General features: G+C 36.4%; 1 protein-coding gene across 1 annotated transcript in view; it reads left to right on the plus strand.

The window, feature by feature from the left end:
* Positions 1–19,126, plus strand: part of LOC127935610 (PHD finger protein 14) — an 87,213-nt gene that overhangs the window by 50,538 nt on the left and 17,549 nt on the right. Inside the window, exon 17 of the mRNA XM_052533680.1 lies at positions 10,599–10,716. Within this exon, the coding sequence (XP_052389640.1) occupies positions 10,599–10,716 (118 nt within the window). The remainder of the gene's footprint in view (positions 1–10,598; positions 10,717–19,126) is intronic.

Raw genomic sequence — 19,126 nt, forward strand, 5'->3', positions numbered from 1 at the left:
TCATGGCCCCCTGCTGTCTACTCAGAGAAACACAATGCGTCCTTTAGGTGGCTGGGGCCGCTCGAAGTTAGCATCCCGGACAGCTGACCTGGCTTTGAGTACGAGAATAAATGAATGAGTGAGCCGTGTGGTAATGAGATAATAAAAAGGGGTTACTTTGTCAGTGATTCAGCCATAAGCCCATTCATTGCCCCTCTTCCTTGTAAAACAAAGGCCTCTTAATAATACCATCCCCACCTCAACAGTAAATCAAAAAGGAGGAGGCTCACAAAGGCTTATAATCTGCTCCCTCAATAGAAGAGATTCACAAAAAGCCACGGGGGCACTTTATCACGGCCGGCAGTCAATGGCCAAGTGTCTTGTGTCATATTGATCCCTGTCACGTGGTAGCTCTCCAAGTAATTGTGCTGGACCCATGTGATAAATTTGCTGTGTTTGTACCAGCCATGTAGGTGAGAGTAGTGGGTCGAAGAACGAAAGCGTTGCAATGGGAGACTTGTGTATGCAGGAACACTTTGGATCCAAGTAATTCCAAGAAATAGCCAATTTATCGCTCTATCAAAATGATAGAATGCAATCTTCTGGTGTGCATGTGCAAGACAAAGTACTCTTTCAGACGTCTTGAGGTTTACCTGGTGTTTTGGTTACTGTTATACACATCGCTATTGTTCAAGAGATTTGCGTTTCTGCCACCCAAGCGTTTTCATGGGGAAACTCTCGCTCACAGGAAGTTAATCCACAAAAGGGCCAGTCAAAATTACCATGCAGATTAATCCCTTAACACAAAACCTTTAATTAAAGTGTTCAAACATTTAGGAAGTAATCCGGTCTTTATTTTGGTATAAAAGGAGTGTTTTAGCTGTAGCTTATCAGGAATAACGATCCTTGTTTGTTGGCTTTTTTTTTATACTTTGTTTTTTAAGATAGTTCTAGATGTCCTCAAATTACATTTTGTTAGATCCTCATGTATGAAGGCGTATGAAGGCAAGTATTACTATTCTTCATACTTTTAAACAAACTCCTAAGATGTGCATCCAGCATCATTTGTGTGGACATGATACCTGAAACCATGCAGCTTGTTGCAGAGGGCGTGCTATTACTTTTCTATGCAATCAAACTTCAGCTTTTTCCTTAGAGGATGATGAAATAGGTGGCAAAAAAAAAAAAAGGACCAGTATATCAGACTCAGAGGTGGGCTGTTTTTGACTTGTCTTTAAGATTGTTGCTTTTTATTATTAATATTTTACCATTGTTACTTTTTTACTATATACACTGCCTTTCAAAAGGGTTTAAATTATTTAAATTATGAAATGATATAGTAAAACTGTAATGTTGTGACATACTACAATTTAAATAACTGTTTTCCATTTGAAAATATGTTTGTTTATTGTTATAATTTATTCCAGATACCTTACATAATCTTTCAGAAATCATACTTTACAGTCACTTTTGATAAATTTAATTGCATTCTTCCTGAATAAACGTGTAATTTTCTTTAAATAAATAAAAATGTAATCTTAAAATAAATCCAAACATTTGAATGGTATTTACTGTTAACTTTGTTTTACTGGCTTCCAGTGAAACCTGCTTCATTTACTTTAATCCCTTTAACTTCCAAATATTTCTGTAAACTTGTTAGTTTATTCCATCAAATAATAAATAGCAAGAGCTAATCTGCTTTAGACTCTAATGTTTAACAATTTGCATTTTATCCTGCTTTTATATTTTGGCGAATGTCTGTAGTTCAGGACTGATCAGTTTATTCTGATCCTCTCAAACAAGGCCACGCTATCATTTAATGAGAACTGATATTCATCTCCAGAGTGATTTTTCTGTTGTGCCCCTTCGCTATCTCTTTTCCAATTGGGCCTAAATATTCCAAGAATTATTCTGATGTTGGTGATTGCCCATATCTTTGCAAGATGATTGCATTAATAACGGTCTGTAAAACTGCAGCCGAGAGCCAATTTAACTAAAATATGTCCTCTTTGCTTTATCCAGGGAGATTTAGAATCGTACATTATGGTGTTAAAACATCCTTTGATTAAATGGAGTTGTCTTGTGTTATCTCTCCAATCACCGGGCTGTGTAGACGAATGCCCCTGCCCTGAACCTGGCTGACCGGATCAGTCTTTAAATGGAGCGTCGGGCTGAAATAGAGTTCTTAGTGTTCGGATGAGAAGAGATCAAGCAACAGAGCCACCGGGCTTTCAGCCTGCACCGAGAAACCAGCGAGATGACGAGGGAGGGTGGCTGAGCATGCCAGGGGGTCTCTAAGAACTCCTCTCAGAGATTAAACCGTAGATGAAAGAGGATACGCATCGCTAGCCCAGAGCAACATGTGTCACAGACAAAAGCAATCAATCGTGCTTTTCCCCTCACCTCACATCCCAATGAGATTACATCAATCAATAGACTCTCTTATGAGTGATTGGATTCTGTCCGAGATCGGAGGAGGAGAGAAACGAGCAGCTCAATTTTCCCAATGATTAAAGCAGGCCCAAATTGCTTTGATAACATCAAGGACTTTGTGACAGGGTCCAGAAGGGCAGTGTGCGGAGCAGATAGATGTTGGCGCCTGCGTGTTGCAGGAATGGGGATGTCGCGTCACCTCATGGAGCAGAGACTCTTCAGAAACTTCTCACATAGTGCTAGTGGAGTGGTGCTTTGTTATTAGTACAGCACAAGACTTTCATTCGGAAGTACAAAGTAGAATTTGATCACTTCTCTGCTGTAGAAGAATCATGCTGGCTTTCTATTATCCATTCATTTCAAATCCCAAATCAGTGATTCTCAACTGGCTTTGAAGATTTTATGTTGAACATCAAATAGCAACTCAACATAGTACTGGTATATATGTGTGTGTGTTTATATGTTAACATAAATATGAGTCTTTACATTCTGTCTTCATTTAAAAACAGATATTTAAGTCTTTATTTAGGTCTTTATACTGTCACTTTGATATTTTTAATGCATCCTTTTGGAATAAAAGTATTGTAATAATTTTTGCTTTAGATAATTTTATGGGAAATCATTTCCCTCTCTCTAATCCTATAAAATGTTCTGTCTTAAATACGATTCATGAAGAATTTGGTTCCAAAACACCAACATTGTTGTGTATTTTCATCAGTTTAAAAATTAAAAATAACTTTCATATTGATTCAATGGATTTATTGCATTGAAAAAGGTATGGGTTAATTGCATTTTGGGGGGGAAAATAAAAAATTGTGTAATAAATCTTTGAAAATCAAAACCTGGAATAGATTTATTTTTATGTTATTATAACCTAAAGATGCTATATATATATATATATATATATATATATATATATATATATATATATATATATATATATATATATATATATTAGTGCTGTCAAAATTAGCACGTTAACGCATTCGATTAATTTGAAATATTTAACGCGTTAAAAAAAATAACGCAATTAACGCGGTTGCAGTTTTTTTTATTTCCAGTTGTGGCCTATGTGTGTTCAACGTGCAAAGAAATATGGATAAGACCAAGGAAGGACTTTTAGACGGAAAGTTTCAGTATAAAACTCTGCCGGATTACTCTTCAGTCTGCCACAAGAAACATTACTCATCATTTAGTCTGCCACAAGAAACAGCAACATTAAAATCATGAACTCAAATGTCATTGTTTAAAAAAAAAAAAAAAAAACAATGACTGTAACAGTGCGTAAATCAGACCTTTCTGTAACGCTAACGTTAATAAGCTTAAACGAAAATAACGAAATAATTGTGTAGCGGAGTATTTTTTGTACACAGTGCCGCGAACTGTCAATCACTCCTGTACGCGTGCATCACTGTCCTCCTCAGCTGCAGCAACTTGCACTCTCTCTCCATCAAGCTTTAAAACAAAAAGGGGACAAAAAGATCATATTGTCTTTGTGCATAGGCTATAGATTAATTAGATAAATGAATATCTAAATTTGTGCCTTGCCGTCTACGGTATTTTTTTAGAACTTAGAAAAAAGATGCTGCAGCCAATGAACAGCCAGCGGGGGCTGCAGGACGACTCAACCTCCGCAGACAGTTTTTAATGTTTATCAGACAATAAATACTCAAGATTTTGCTTTAGTATAACTCACAACGAGTTTCACACACCTTCTCCGGCCACGTTGAGTTGTTGACACTTAACAGTGGGAAAAGCGACACATGCGCTATTCACTTGTATAACTTAAGGGTGAATGGGTAATGTAGTTTCTGCTCTGGGTGGGATGAATTAGGAAGCTTGCATTGTGAAGGGCGCTCTGATAATCGGCAAAAAGATTAAAACCTCTATTAAAACAGATGTCCAAATGAGCGTACCGGTATGCTACAAGCACGTTCTGGGCGCACGGAGAGGTGGCGGTACGCTCAAGAGCTATATTTGGAAGTGGCGGTACTGAGTACTGGTGCCTACTGGCCCACTTAAAGCACTGGCAATGACTATACTTTGGAATTTTTTTGCAGTCCACTTAGAATTCAACGTGGAAATCATTTTTGTTTTTTATTGGCATTGATTGTTTTGAAATTCAAATGGTACTTACATGCCTGTGTTTTTATTTCTGTAATAAATATGGCTTTCAAGCCAACAGTTAATTTGGAGGATATTGATGGTTTATTGCAGGTATGTTGTTTACATGAGAAAATCTGTGTTACAAGTTAAACAAAAATTCCAATAAACAATCATATTTTGAATTTAAATAGTTTCTTTGTCTTGAGTTTACATGAATTATTTACATTTTACATTTACATATTCAAAAAGTTTCAGTCTTTTAATTGCGATTAATCGCGATTAATTTAAAAAAATTGTGCGATTAATTAGTTAATTTTTTTTAACCGATTGACAGCACTAATATATATATATATATATATATATATATATATATATATATATATATATATATATATATATACAGTATTGTTCAAAATAATAGCAGTACAATGTGACTAACCAGAATAATAAAGGTTTTTCGTATATTTTTTTATTGCTACGTGGCAAACAAGTTACCAGTAGGTTCAGTAGATTGTCAGAAAACAAATGAGACCCAGCATTCATGATATGCACGCTCTTAAGGCTGTGCAATTGGGCAATTAGTTGAATTAGTTGAAAGGGGTGTGTTCAAAAAAATAGCAGTGTGGCATTCAATCACTGAGGTCATCAATTTTGTGAAGAAACAGGTGTGAATCAGGTGGCCCCTATTTAAGGATGAAGCCAACACTTGTTGAACATGCATTTGAAAGCTGAGGAAAATGGGTCGTTCAAGACATTGTTCAGAAGAACAGCGTACTTTGATTAAAAAGTTGATTAGAGAGGGGAAAACCTATAAAGAGGTGCAAAACATGATAGGCTGTTCAGCTAAAATGATCTCCAATGCCTTAAAATGGAGAGCAAAACCAGAGAGACGTGGAAGAAAACGGAAGACAACCATCAAAATGGATAGAAGAATAACCAGAATGGCAAAGGCTCAGCCAATGATCACCTCTAGGATGATCAAAGACAGTCTGGAGTTACCTGTAAGTACTGTGACAGTTAGAAGACGTCTGTGTGAAGCTAATCTATTTTCAAGAATCCCCCGCAAAGTCCCTCTGTTAAAAAAAAGGCATGTGCAGAAGAGGTTACAATTTGCCAAAGAACACATCAACTGGCCTAAAGAGAAATGGAGGAACATTTTGTGGACTGATGAGAGTAAAATTGTTCTTTTTGGATCCAATGGCCACAGGCAGTTTGTGAGACGACCCCCAAACTCTGAATTCAAGCCACAGTACACAGTGAAGACAGTGAAGCATGGAGGTGCAAGCATCATGATATGGGCATGTTTCTCCTACTATGGTGTTGGGCCTATTTATCGCATACCAGGGATCATGGATCAGTTTGCATATGTTAAAATACTTGAAGAGGTCATGTTGCCCTATGCTGAAGAGGACATGCCCTTGAAATGGTTGTTTCAACAAGACAATGACCCAAAACACACTAGTAAACGGGCAAAGTCTTGGTTCCAAACCAACAAAATTAATGTTATGGAGTGGCCAGCCCAATATCCAGACCTTAATCCAATTGAGAACTTGTGGGGTGATATCAAAAATGCTGTTTCTGAAGCAAAACCAAGAAATGTGAATGAATTGTGGAATGTTGTTAAAGAATCATGGAGTGGAATAACAGCTGAGAGGTGCCACAAGTTGGTTGACTCCATGCCACACAGATGTCAAGCAGTTTTAAAAAACTGTGGTCATACAACTAAATATTAGTTTAGTGTTTCACAGGATTGCTAAATCCCAGAAAAAAAAAAATGTTTGTACAAAATAGTTTTGAGTTTGTACAGTCAAAGGTAGACACTGCTATTTTTTTGAACACACCCCTTTCAACTAATTGCCCAATTGCACAGCCTTAAGAGCGTGCATATCATGAATGCTGGGTCTTGTTTGTTTTCTGACAATCTACTGAACCTACTGGTAACTTGTTTGCCACGTAGCAATAAAAAATATACTAAAAACCTTGATTATTCTGGTTAGTCACATTGTACTGCTATTATTTTGAACAATACTGTATATATATATATATATATATATATATATATATATATATATATATATATATATATATATATATATGAAAGTTTGAAACAAAAAATAGTGGTTTTCATCTTTGCCACTTTCTTGGAAATGAAAACACATTTTTACTCAAATTAGTCCAAATGGATTTATTGCATTTTAGAACCAAACTCTTCATAAGATTATAATCTAATTATAATTTAACTATAGTTTATTTGCATTTAGCATTGTTGTGTTCCTGCTGTTCTTGATCCATCAGGAAAGAACTGCAATTGAATGTCAGGTTATGATCCACTGTCAAACAGTTTTCTGCTGGAACAAGATGCCAACACAAAATGTACAAAATGCAACCAAAACCCAAAGAAGCGATATTAGAAAGTATATAAATATAGTAGATTTGTTCTCAGTCCACACAAAGACTTACTAATGTATTTCTTTATTCTGCTGCAAATGAAAAAGACATTGAAAGTATATATATATTCATTTTGAAAGGTTACTTCCTGTTGAACCGCCTATGATGATTGGCCATTGTCAATTTGAATTCTAATTAATCACTGGGCCGTCTGTCTGCCTGGGTTTGCATCACTGAGCAGTGTTTTAATTCAAAGATGTTAAACCGTGATACACAGCAAATGCTACAAAAGGTTCATTAAGGCAAAGTAATTAAAGAACTAAATGGCGAATTGGGTCGTGCTCCGCTAATAAAACGCAAGCCTCCCGTGGCTGCCGCAGGTCCTAAACTTTCCCCCCGCAGAAAGCCAGAGGAGTCTTTCACTATTTCTTTATTTGCCTGAGCGAGGGATTCATATGAAATCAATCGGCAACTGTGTGCAACAATAGCCGCGTGCTCATTAGAGTAGCACACACGCACTCCTGGTCATTTGTCTTCTTTTCACAAGGAAGCCTGGAGGTGATTTAAATTCCCCTTCCTGTGCAGATATGCCTGCTCAGCCCCTCTATGTGTGTGTGTGTGTGTGTGTGTGTGTTTGAGAGCACCACTCTGGGTTTGTACTGGTGTCCTGGCCTCACAAAAGAATGTGCATTTGTGGTTACGTTTGTAATTGTAGTTGTCATCTTGCTCTTTGATTTCATTGTCTGTCTCTTGTTTGTTTTTTAACCTTGATAATATTGCAGTAAAACTTTCAGGATAATTGTTACTCGTGTTGCTTTAATGATTTTCTTTTAAAAAGTATTAAATGCAAGTTAAGCGTAATGGGGAGCATTTGAGGCATACAGTTTATTAGCACCAAAATTCATATCCACTTGAACCTCCTTTGTTTAAAAAATAAAAAAGGGAAATAACGAGACACTTGGGCTACAACCAGTCACTTGCAATGGAAGTGAATGGGACTGATCCAAAAGAAATAGCCAATAGTACAGTCACAAGATACAAACAGTATGTTTACATTGTTTTGCAACCCTGTAAGCATGTAAATGGTGTAAAAACTGAATGTAGTAATTTTTTTTTTTCAGTAGTTGTGTGTGTGTGTGTGTGTAGGTTTACATGTATTTTATAGTTAAAAATATATTTAAAATAATATATAAATTATAATACACTGTAAATCATTCCCATTTACATCATTGCAAGTTCCTCAATATATTTTTTCTTGCTTTATTTATTTATTTGTATTATTTATTTTATTGATTGATGAGTAAAAATTACTTCTTGTGGCAAACTATGCCACTAATACATATTTTGAACTCTTTAATAGGAAGAAAAATTATTTAACAGATCTAGATTAGAATAGGTTATTAGATTAATATATATATATTATGCTTAAAACCCAAATGCTTCATACAGTCTTATGCAAGACTACTTCATGTTAGCTGTCTGGCTCATTTAACAGCTCTTTATGGACAAATTAATAAAACACAAGGGCATTTGTTTGGATATGGGCAAAAATTTGGGAATCTTTCCATAGCAGGATATTTTTCACCCTTTACCCACTCTCAATCTCTTCAGAGGAGGATCGTTTAACGGAGGCAGCTTTGAGTTGACAGTCTGTCGCCGCGGGCAAGCCATTTTCTCATTGCTCTGTCACAATAAATATATGGATTAGAAACATGAAGAAATGGCGCATGCTGAGGGACAAGCAATGTGCATCTTTAAATGAGCTTGTGAATCTACTGCTGCTACAGTCTCATGTTGGATGAACTGATGAAGTGTGTGTTTAAGGCAAATTTACACGCTTTTATTTATTTTTTTCTTATGCAACTGGCATTTAACAGACCAGTGTTTTGTGTTTTTAGGATTAGGATTTATTATATATATATATATATATATATATATATATATATATATATATATATATATATATATATATATATACATATCAGGGTTGTTATAATAACCGCAGGTGAAAGTTGACTCATTCCCATTTGCTCTCTTTGGACTTGAGAAGTTTATTTGGTTGCTTGATCAGACACAGTGTGAAATGTGTTGTGTGGATATGAGCAGAAAGCATCATTGTTGTCCTTTTGATCTTCAGTCAGACTCTAAATGGCATGTAAACCTTTTGAACATCAATATGTGCTAGTTTTTGGTGTTTCTGCCATCATATTTCCTTAATAAATGAGCCTAATAAAGCAGAGTGCATTTGACCTTTTTTGCATTTTCTCAGTGATATGCAGTACTAATGACCAGAAAACTACACTAATGTGCTGTACAATATGCTGTGTTATAGTCGTCCGGTGTTGACAGAAGGTGTGCATGTGTATTCGGCATGAGTCTCTTTGCTCATTAGCACTGAGCCGCATCCTCATCCAGTCCTTTAATTAGCATTTGAAGACTGTGATGGGCCTGAGTTTGAAAAGGGCTTCCATGTCGCACAGCATCACATTCAGTGACACCAAGAATAACCCTGCCTCCACAAAAGTCTCAGTGTTCCCACTCGTTCACCTGGCAGAAAACAAAGAAAAATATGGCACCTGTTCCTGTCTTTTTTTATCGCCTCATCCTGTGCGCTCGCTGATAAGACCGCCGCGTCCCCTGTCCCGTAATGGAGACGAGGATTGGGAATGGGCATTGGGCCTGTTGACCTCCCCGGCTCTTATCTGCTTTATCTGATTTACATTGCCAAATCTGAATCTTCTATATTGATTACAACATAATTACTTAATTATGGCCAGGAAGGAGAGGAGAGCATGGACTGCAGGGTGAAGGGCACCTGGGTCCTCCGAAGATACACCTTATGAATGTTAAATGAGAACTTAATGCACTGTGTGTTTCTTACAATAGTCTTATGAATGGAGATATAGTTAATGTGTTTTGACAGCTGTCATTTCAGCATGTTAATTCATTAATTAATTCAAAAAGTAATAAAAAGATGCATTTGTTGGTGCTGCTTATTTTTGTAGACTGTTTCATTATTTGATGAAAAGAACTTCCTTCATGAAATAGAACTTTTATACTATTATAAAAGTTTTTTATATATGGACCTTGGCTTTTTTTTTTTTTTTTTTTTTTTTTTTTTAAATGTGTCCTTGCAGAATAAAAGTACTCATCATGTAATATAACACAATAGCCCCAAATTCTTCTGAGGATGTTGCATTTTGTTTTGAGTAGCAATATCCAGTACAGCTCTTTGTACGGCTGCTGAATAGCGTAATAATAGAAGCAAGATGGAGGTCTTTTACAGTTTATGTAAAATCGGATACCTGGAGATGGCTGTTGAGCAGACCTATAACTAAGGACAGAATCTCAGTGTCTTTCTTGACACCTTGACTCTGGAATAAAATTCTTACAGAGATTTATCGGCAGGATGAGCTGAAACTCATTTCAGCAGGACCAATCGAGCAGCGTGTTTTATGATGGCTGTACAAGGCCGTGTGAGAGGTTGTGTGCCAATGTGTTTTGAATCTATTAAGCATCTGTTACCTGACAGCAAATGGCTCTGTCACTATCTATCATACCTGCCTGGTTAGGGCCATACTGGCCTCTTGGCAGGGTATATAAGAAGACTGCATGTGTGTGAGTGTGCGCCGGCACTGCAGCTGCATTTTAATGTATTCTCACTGCTAATATGCTGCCCGTTTTCCTCATAGGTGTGATGAGTGTCGGCTCTGTTACCACTTCGGCTGTCTGGACCCTCCCCTGAAGAAGTCACCCAAACAAACTGGCTATGGATGGATCTGTCAGGAATGTGACACCTCTTCATCAAAGGTGAGAGTCAACAAAATCCCGCCTTCCTTTCTCTACCCTCTCCAGTCGTATTCTTATATTTTCCCAGCATTCCAGCTGCATTGTGGTACATGGATTGAGCCAAAAATGTTTGGGTAAAGTTTGTTTCAGTTTATCATAGTCGCCTACCTAGACATCATTTTGTGGCACTTCGTTATATGGGCACTTCCAAGAAGTTCTGAAATGTAGACAGCTAAATTATAGTCTTTTCTTTGGTATTTGGTTTTCACCTATGCCTATGCCTAATGGTTTTTTATTTATTTATTTATTTATTTTTTGAGGTGTCGTTGTTACAGTGCAATTATAAAAAAAAAAAAAAAAAAAAAAAAAAACCTGAGTAATATTAATAAACAACGTACTTATTTTAGGGTTACTTTCTTGGTATTATGCAGAATTTACTGTTATACTATAGTATAGTACTCTTATTTTCTATAGTAAGTGCATGTAAAATGTCTAATAAGAACACTGTGAAATAAAGTTCTCTGTAGCATTTCTTTACAGAAAGAAAGAAAGAAAGAAAGAAAGAAAGAAAGAAAGAAAGAAAGAAAGAAAGAAAAATATTTACTGCACATCCTAAAAATACACTAACAGGGCTTATCTACGTCTTGGCTTTGTTAATTACAAATAAAAGCTAAGCTGATGTTGTTTGAAGATGCAAAAGCAAGTGATAGCTGTAATAGTGAAAGCCAAAGACTGTTTTAAATCCTAAAAACCTTCCTCACACATCAGCTGTTTCCTGTTCCTAAAAGCCACAGTTTAGCTGTGCAGTTCACTTAGACACTTCGTTTTTAGAAATTGACAAGTGCATTCATGTTTCCCCAAACATTTAATTTCTATTTCTCACTGAATTACAGTGCAATCAAAGGCAGTTTGTGTCTTCTTGGAAACCTAATTAAGTTAATAAAGGCATCTGCTTTTCAATGTATCTTTAAATGGACAGTCCTGCTAGCGGCATGGAAAATGGGGTTAATTGATGCTTACTGAAGAGAAAGTAAAAGATGTGAAAAATGATGGTGGTCTCACTGCATGGCAGAATGAGTAACATTAATTTATTGCTCAGGATTAAAATGAAAAGGTTAGAGCAGAGAGCATGATAAAAGAATGAGAAATCTAGGCACTGCCAAAAACTCTATACTATATATGTACACGAATCTTAGCCCTGGAGATGCTTAGAGGAATGGTGCTTCTATGCTAATAATGGTTATGTGAATAACATGTTACATCTTCTAACCATCTTGGCTGTGATTTAAAGGGGTCATATGATGCAATTTAAAGTTTTCCTTTCTATTTGGAGTGTTATAGGCTGTTCGGGCATAGATAAGATCCCTGAAATTGCAAAGACTAAAGTCTCAAACCCAAAGAGATATCCTTTATAAAAGTTAAGACTTGTCCACACCCTCCTAAAATGCCTCATTTAAACACGTCCCCACATGTCTATGTCATGATGTGGGAAGACTTGCATAACACCACCCAAATGTTCACAAAAGAAAGAAAGAAACTGTTCGCAAAGAAAAAAGGCTTTATTTTTGATTCTCGCTGTAGTATTGTTGCAGACGCTGCCATGTTGTGGAGATGCTGTGTGTTTCGTTGTGAAAGCGAAAATACTTTTTTAGGCCTTCCAAAAGAGGACAGGACTAGAAATCAGTGGTTAAGTTGTATTTACAACACTGTTCCAGAAAAGTTAAAATCAAATATTCAGATGTCTGCAGCACATTTTATGGAGGACTTTTTGTAGCCTACGATGCTGTGCACAAATGCTGTTTCTATAAAGAAGGGCAATTCCAACTTTGCAAGGAAAGTCTGGCACTTCTGACTCAAAGCCTGTAAGTACATTTTCATATTTAAAGAATTTGCCAATGATGATTCAAACACGAGTTTTGAGCAGTGTAGAGTAGCGCTTGTTGTTTGTTGTTCCTCCGATCACAAATGCAGACATGGTTTTGTTTATGCGGCGCAATATGCAGTGTGGAAAAAGACAGTATAAGTCTTTATAATCAGTAATTATGTCCCCACTGGATGCAGCAAATGCCTCGCTTGTTTTTTTGTCTCATCGCAGCAGGACACGGCATCACTGTATGGTAAGGGGCATAACATCTCCATCACACGCTTGAGGTATTTGGCCAATCACAGAGCACTGGACAATCTGCATACACTTTGCTTTTCAGAACGATGAGCTTTGTAAAAATCAATGCGTTTCAGAAAAGCGGTGCATAGACAAGCAACAATAATGTACAGTATGTGGAAAATAATGTGTTTTGGAACCTTAAACCACATAAACACATTTCATCATGCCAAATACACAAAATGTTATTTTTAGCAACGTCATATGACCCCTTTAATTTTATTGCTTGTTTGTTTCTATGCATTTTGAAAGTTTATTTATTTGTCTATGTAGGATTTTGTTATTATTAACATATTATCTAAAATGTATATAAGAAATTAATGTTCTTTGTGCTAGTGTTTTCTCTGTACATGTTATTACCAGGATTCCATTTCCAAAAACATGATATGTTCATAGAATATTTACAAAAATACAGTATTACCATTTTAAATGTACAAAAGCATAGCATTATTGTAAAATAAAATCCACACATGACATTACAATTTTAAATGTACAAAATACATAGTATTACTATGTTAAATGTACAAAAAACATGATGTAACTATGATACCATGTGGAAAAACATTGCATTGCAAAAAAAAAAAAAAAAAAAAAAACAATTATATTATGATAGTGCTTGGGAATTTCAGTATGTGTTTGATAAAATTTGGTTAATAAAGTTTGTTAACAGATATTTCTTTTGATAAAATTTGGTTAATAAAGTTTGTTCACAGATATTTCTTTCATTTGTTCAAAATTTTAAGATACAGACAAATGAAATAAAAGAGTTCCCAATCTGCTCACAGGAGCCCTTTGTTTCAAATACATGTAAAAGTGCCTAATGTCTCGCTCATAAAATCGACTGATAAAGAATTGTGTTCTGGCAGCAGATCCCCTTTGTGTGTTCTGTATCTCTTGTAAATAGGGCTATTATAAGTCCAAGGCATTAAAGAAAAGCTGCAGATCAGTAACATGCTGCTACAGAATGAGAGCTGTGCAGTTCAGAACAAAAGCGATGGAAGTAAGGCGAGTGGCGACGGAGAAAAGAGTTTTACACAGTGGGAGGTGTACCAGGGCCACAGGGATTAAACAAGTCTTTGCCTTTAAAATTCAGTTCAGTGACAGCCTGCCGTGAGACCAGTGGCTCCCCGGGGACTCGCAGAGACCAGACACAATCCTGTTTTAATCACAGACACATCCACACACACAAACACCGGGCCACACACCTCTCTCTCTCTCTCTCTCCGACACATACACGCTGTGCGTGGTTTTAGTAGGACCTGCTGTCTTATCTCACCCTCACTTCCTGGTTTCTATTGTCCTTCTTGGATTTTCCTTTCTCATTCTAATGCTGTCATTTTATATCCTTTCTTCAATTAAATGGTAAAGGAACGATGACAGAACAAGGAACAGGAAAATCGCTTCTTCATTTTTTCTATTTTTTCCTCAGCGTTAACACCGCAAATGCCTAATTCTGATTTTCTGCTCAAAATGATTTTTCACATGACCTTTTATATATGATCAGACACTCATTTCATATAACATTTAATATGATGTGATCTGGATTCTAGAACTTATATCTATGCATTGTTTTTTTTTTTTTTATTGTCAATGTAGAAAGTGTCAGAAAGTGTCAGAAAGACTGAGACAGTGTAAACAGATACATATATACTGTACATCAGTGTTATTTAGTATCATTAATGTACTGTTTCACATGTTTTTATTAATATTTTGGATTAGTTTTTATTTATTTTAGTTTTTATTAATATTGTTTTTGGTTTTTATTTGTATTTTTTCTATATTTTATTAATTTATTTCCAGTTATAGTTTTAGTTATTGTATAGTTTTATTGTATTGTATATCTATTTCCCTCTTCTCCCTTTTTTTTTTTTTTTTTTTTGTAGCTCAGAGTTCGCTTTTTCTTGTTTTTTTTTTATGTATTTGCATTAGTTGTGTAAGTGTTGTCGCCATAGTAGTGGTTTCATCTGACATTCCATCTCTCATTACTGCAGCCAAAAGGGTCTGCTTTTGTTTGGCGCCACTGGGTCACGTGAGCAGGAAAAGGAGAGGAGGAGCAATGTGTGCATAAGATTTGTGAAAAGAGCGGCATATATAAACACAAACATTTCTACTCTTTGCTGAAGCGGGAGCAATGTACTAAGCATAGAAGAGAGAAACTTAACCTAAAGTATCAATCTCATCTAGCTGGCTGTACCAATACCAATGTTGGTATTGATACTATCGATATTAGGATTGATCTGCCAACCCCTTACTGTAGGCATAAAACAAATATCTGCAAAAATTGAACTGGCTTGAATGGCTTTACTGCAGAGCAATTACTGTATGCAAAAAAACTGAAACTGAAAAAGACTGTGAATGAGGAGTCGATTCCCCTTGATGGAATCGATTCCAACCTTTGGAATCGACTCTCGATACCCAACACCTCGTAATCTATTCTTTTTGGAATTGATTCCCAGCCCTATCTGCATGACGATGACGGCCATGGTGAGTGCGTCTTCTGCCTGGGTAAACCCCACGCTGAGGCGGCGCTCACCAAGACCTCATGCTGCTCCTAACGCTCAAAACCGCTCTGTTACTTGCTCTAGCATTGGTCAAGTGTGTTGGCGATTTGCAGGCCCTCTCAGTGAGCCCTGTACTGCGTTATTGAAAAAAGGCTTCAGTATTGAGGAAAAAAGGAGCTTTTCCCCCATACGCAGTACTTGTTCTGTATCTCAGAGAACCAAGGTTACGTTATGGGTGGTTAAATTTGCGGCCCGGCACTGACCAATCTATCAGTCCCGGGGGGATACCGACGTGCGGAGGGTGGCATTTAAGAGGGCTCCTTGAGCTGAAGGGATCCCCTGAATTTGGTGAGATATTCGCCGGCGGGTTGACGCGATAGTGACACCAGTCAACACTTTCACTTTAGTAGCGATGTCTCTTTTTCAGGTAGCATTCAAACGTTGTCTTATTCGACCGTAAGTCCACTGTGAAGCGGACATAACATGAAATTCCGACATGATTGCAGTTCCAAGGGAACGTTCATGTCAGGGCCGTGCACAGACCTTTTGAGGGGCATGTGCTGAAACCGAAAAAGGGCACCCCCTCCATTTTTTTATATCAATTATATATATATTCTCTTTTTTAGCTATTCTGTTTGGTTTTATAAGCTAATTTGTATTATTTGGTTAACATGATTATGAATGACATTGAGAAGAGGGGAAGGTGAGCAATGAGTCAAGTATTTTTGACAAACTTTTTTGAAATATAATTTAAGTAATTATGTCCAACACTACGGTACAACTCAATTCCAGATTATAAGAAACTATAGCCATACCGTTACTATAACATATCCAACATGTATCAGCCTACCTGGCAAAAATTTGATACTTTGGTGGACCAGGGATGTTGGTCTCTTAAAGGTCTCTTATTAACTACACTTTCCCTAAAATAAGTCAGCAATGAAAAAATAAATAAAAATAGTGTGAAAAGTACAGTTGCATTGAAAAACATTTCTGAAGGATCACGTGACACTGAAGAGTACTGAACTGGAGTAATCATGCTGAAAATTCAGCTTTGATCAGAAAAATAAATTACATTTGAAAATATATTCAAATAGAAAACAGTTATTTAAAATTGTAAAAAAATATTACACAATATTACTGTTTTTGCTGTATTTTGGATCAAATAAATGAAGCTTTGGAATGAATCATGAATTACATTCTGCATGATAAAATATAAAGATTACACAGAGATCTATTGTAATTTTTTTTTTAGTTACTACTACATTACTGTCGTAAACCATGTTTTACTACATTTTATACATGTCAGGACGAGCGGAGAATATACCATAACATGATTAGCCTAAATGTTAATGAATTAAGTGTATCAGCAATCATAAATCAAAGAAGAAAATTTCTTAGAAATATATGTTATCAAGGTGACGAGGTACGAAACAGCGCGGGGGCGCACCTGTTATGATTTTTCGATAGTAAAAACAAATTATATGGTGTTGTATTACTTATCAATATATAGTTTTTGACCAGTGAATGTGTGCAAATGTGATTTTTTTTTTGCCCGTCATTAAAACGGCGACGGCGCCTGCCGCTGCAGCAGTCGATTCTGTTCCCCTCGGAATGTCTGTTTCCCCTCGGGTTGCCAGGTCCGTGTAATAAACCCAACCAAATAGTGAATCAAACATTTTCCCAAAGTAGCCTAAATTCCGCGGATTTGGCAACATTCCCGCATGCAAACACACCAAACACACCTGGATTTAAGGAATGCAAAAAATGACAAATTTCTTGCTACACTGCAGCATAGTAAAATGATTCTCACACTCCCGTTTATGTTCTTTTTTATTATTATTCATCTTGCAGTTGTTCCGTTATTTTTGTCTTATATTTTTACATTTCAAGTTGAAAAACCTCTCGTCCTAAATTTATTTTCAAGTTTAAGATTTAGGACGGTATTTTGAACTATTTGACTTGCCGTACATCCAGTCACGCTTCTTGCGCACGCTAGTTCTGATCGTACGTATAGTAACTCGGCAACTACGCAACAATTGTAGTATGTTTGCGTTAAGGGGAACAGACATTCCGAGGGGAACAGAATCGACTGCTACTACACCGAAAATCTGACAGCGTATGACAAATCGACAGAACACCGGCATCACATTACATTTTCATCTACAGGTTACAAACTAGTTTTTGTAACGTTAGCTATATAGACGGAGCGCTCAGTTTTTCCTGTGGTAAAATGCATTTGGCCTAAATCGCATTTTATAAAAGATGAAATGCTACTATCTGCACAGGCTATTTAAATGTTGGCTGTGGCTATGACTAGATGGCAAAATGCTAGCCCTCTCTCTCTCTCTCGCTCTCGCTCTCTCTCTCTCAGGCGACGTCCCACATGTCTCAGTCAGTGAGTCAGTCAGACATCAAATAAATAAAATATGAGCCTTTATAGACGTAGTGTTTAGTAGTACTTATTCAAACAACAAGATATTTATTTACCCTTCGCAAAACTTTGTTCAGCTCCGCTGTTGTCTACTGTGCGGCTGGCAGGCTGCTGTGGAACTTCAGTTGATTCAATGAATATAGAGGGGGCGGAGTTATCAGCTTACTGACAGCTTGAGGATCGAATAAGATTTACACAAGCTCGTTTTAAGAACTTTCATTTGCTAAATATTTGTAAAACAGACAGACAGACGTAAAGGGTGACCAATAGCATTGATAAAAAAAAAAATAAAAAAAAAACACTACCAAAAAAAGGGCACTTCGGAGTGTAAGGGCAAAAAGGGCATGTGCTCTGCACAGGTTGAGCCCTACCTGTGCACGTGCCTGGTTCATGTTACAATCAAAGGGGATTAAATTGTGCAAGACATACATTTATATTGTATTTATTTACAGAGGTATATTACAGTATGTCACACTTCACACTTCTCTAGTAAGTTTAGTCTGTGTGTGAAGACAAAGGAGCACAAATCTGTGAATGAATGTTTCGAAGTGAAATAAACTTCAACATAATAAAATTGAATGGAATTTAATTTATTTAAAGTTTAATAAACTTCTAATTTTGATGTTAGACTCATTTTGGATAATACAGTTTATTGTTAAAGTTATAGTTCGTATATCAGGAAGGGGGAAGGGGGAAGTGGGAACCGGCGAACATTTAAACATAAAACTTTAATAAATAAACACAAAACTAAAGTAAAAACAGCAGCCCCTCATGGATGACTGCCACATAAAACAACAACATAAGATCCAGGCCTGGTTCTCTGTCTTCTAACACTTTCATCACTCCTTTTATCGTTCCAGAGCTTCTCCATAGAACTGGAGACTGGTGAGTGGTGCAGGTGTCGCTCATTATAATTTACTCCACCCGTCCCACTCGTCACAGTAGTGTTTAATTACCCACCATATTCCTACCTAAAATTAACATCTGCACTGGACAAAATATTTAGCACTGCATTTTATGTTTAACTTATATATTTAATATACGTATACATCCTAAAATATGAAATAAATACCATAGAAAGTGTTTTTTTTTTCTTTGCCATAAATGCCGACACATTGTTACAACACTAATTTTATGTTTAAAAACAAATTATAAGTATACTGTTTGTGTTTCTTGAAAATTATTGCTTCAATTAATGTTTTGCAATATAGAACCTTATAATTCCAAGTTGGAGAATCTTTTCTTTTTTTAGAATTATGTGGTTCTTTGCATTTGACTTGCTCCTAAAATCCCACTTTTTGCAAAAACCTTGAAGCTCAATGTCTTAAAACCACT

Source organism: Carassius gibelio, chromosome A19 (assembly GCF_023724105.1).
Source record: "Carassius gibelio isolate Cgi1373 ecotype wild population from Czech Republic chromosome A19, carGib1.2-hapl.c, whole genome shotgun sequence".
Taxonomy (NCBI): domain Eukaryota; kingdom Metazoa; phylum Chordata; class Actinopteri; order Cypriniformes; family Cyprinidae; genus Carassius; species Carassius gibelio.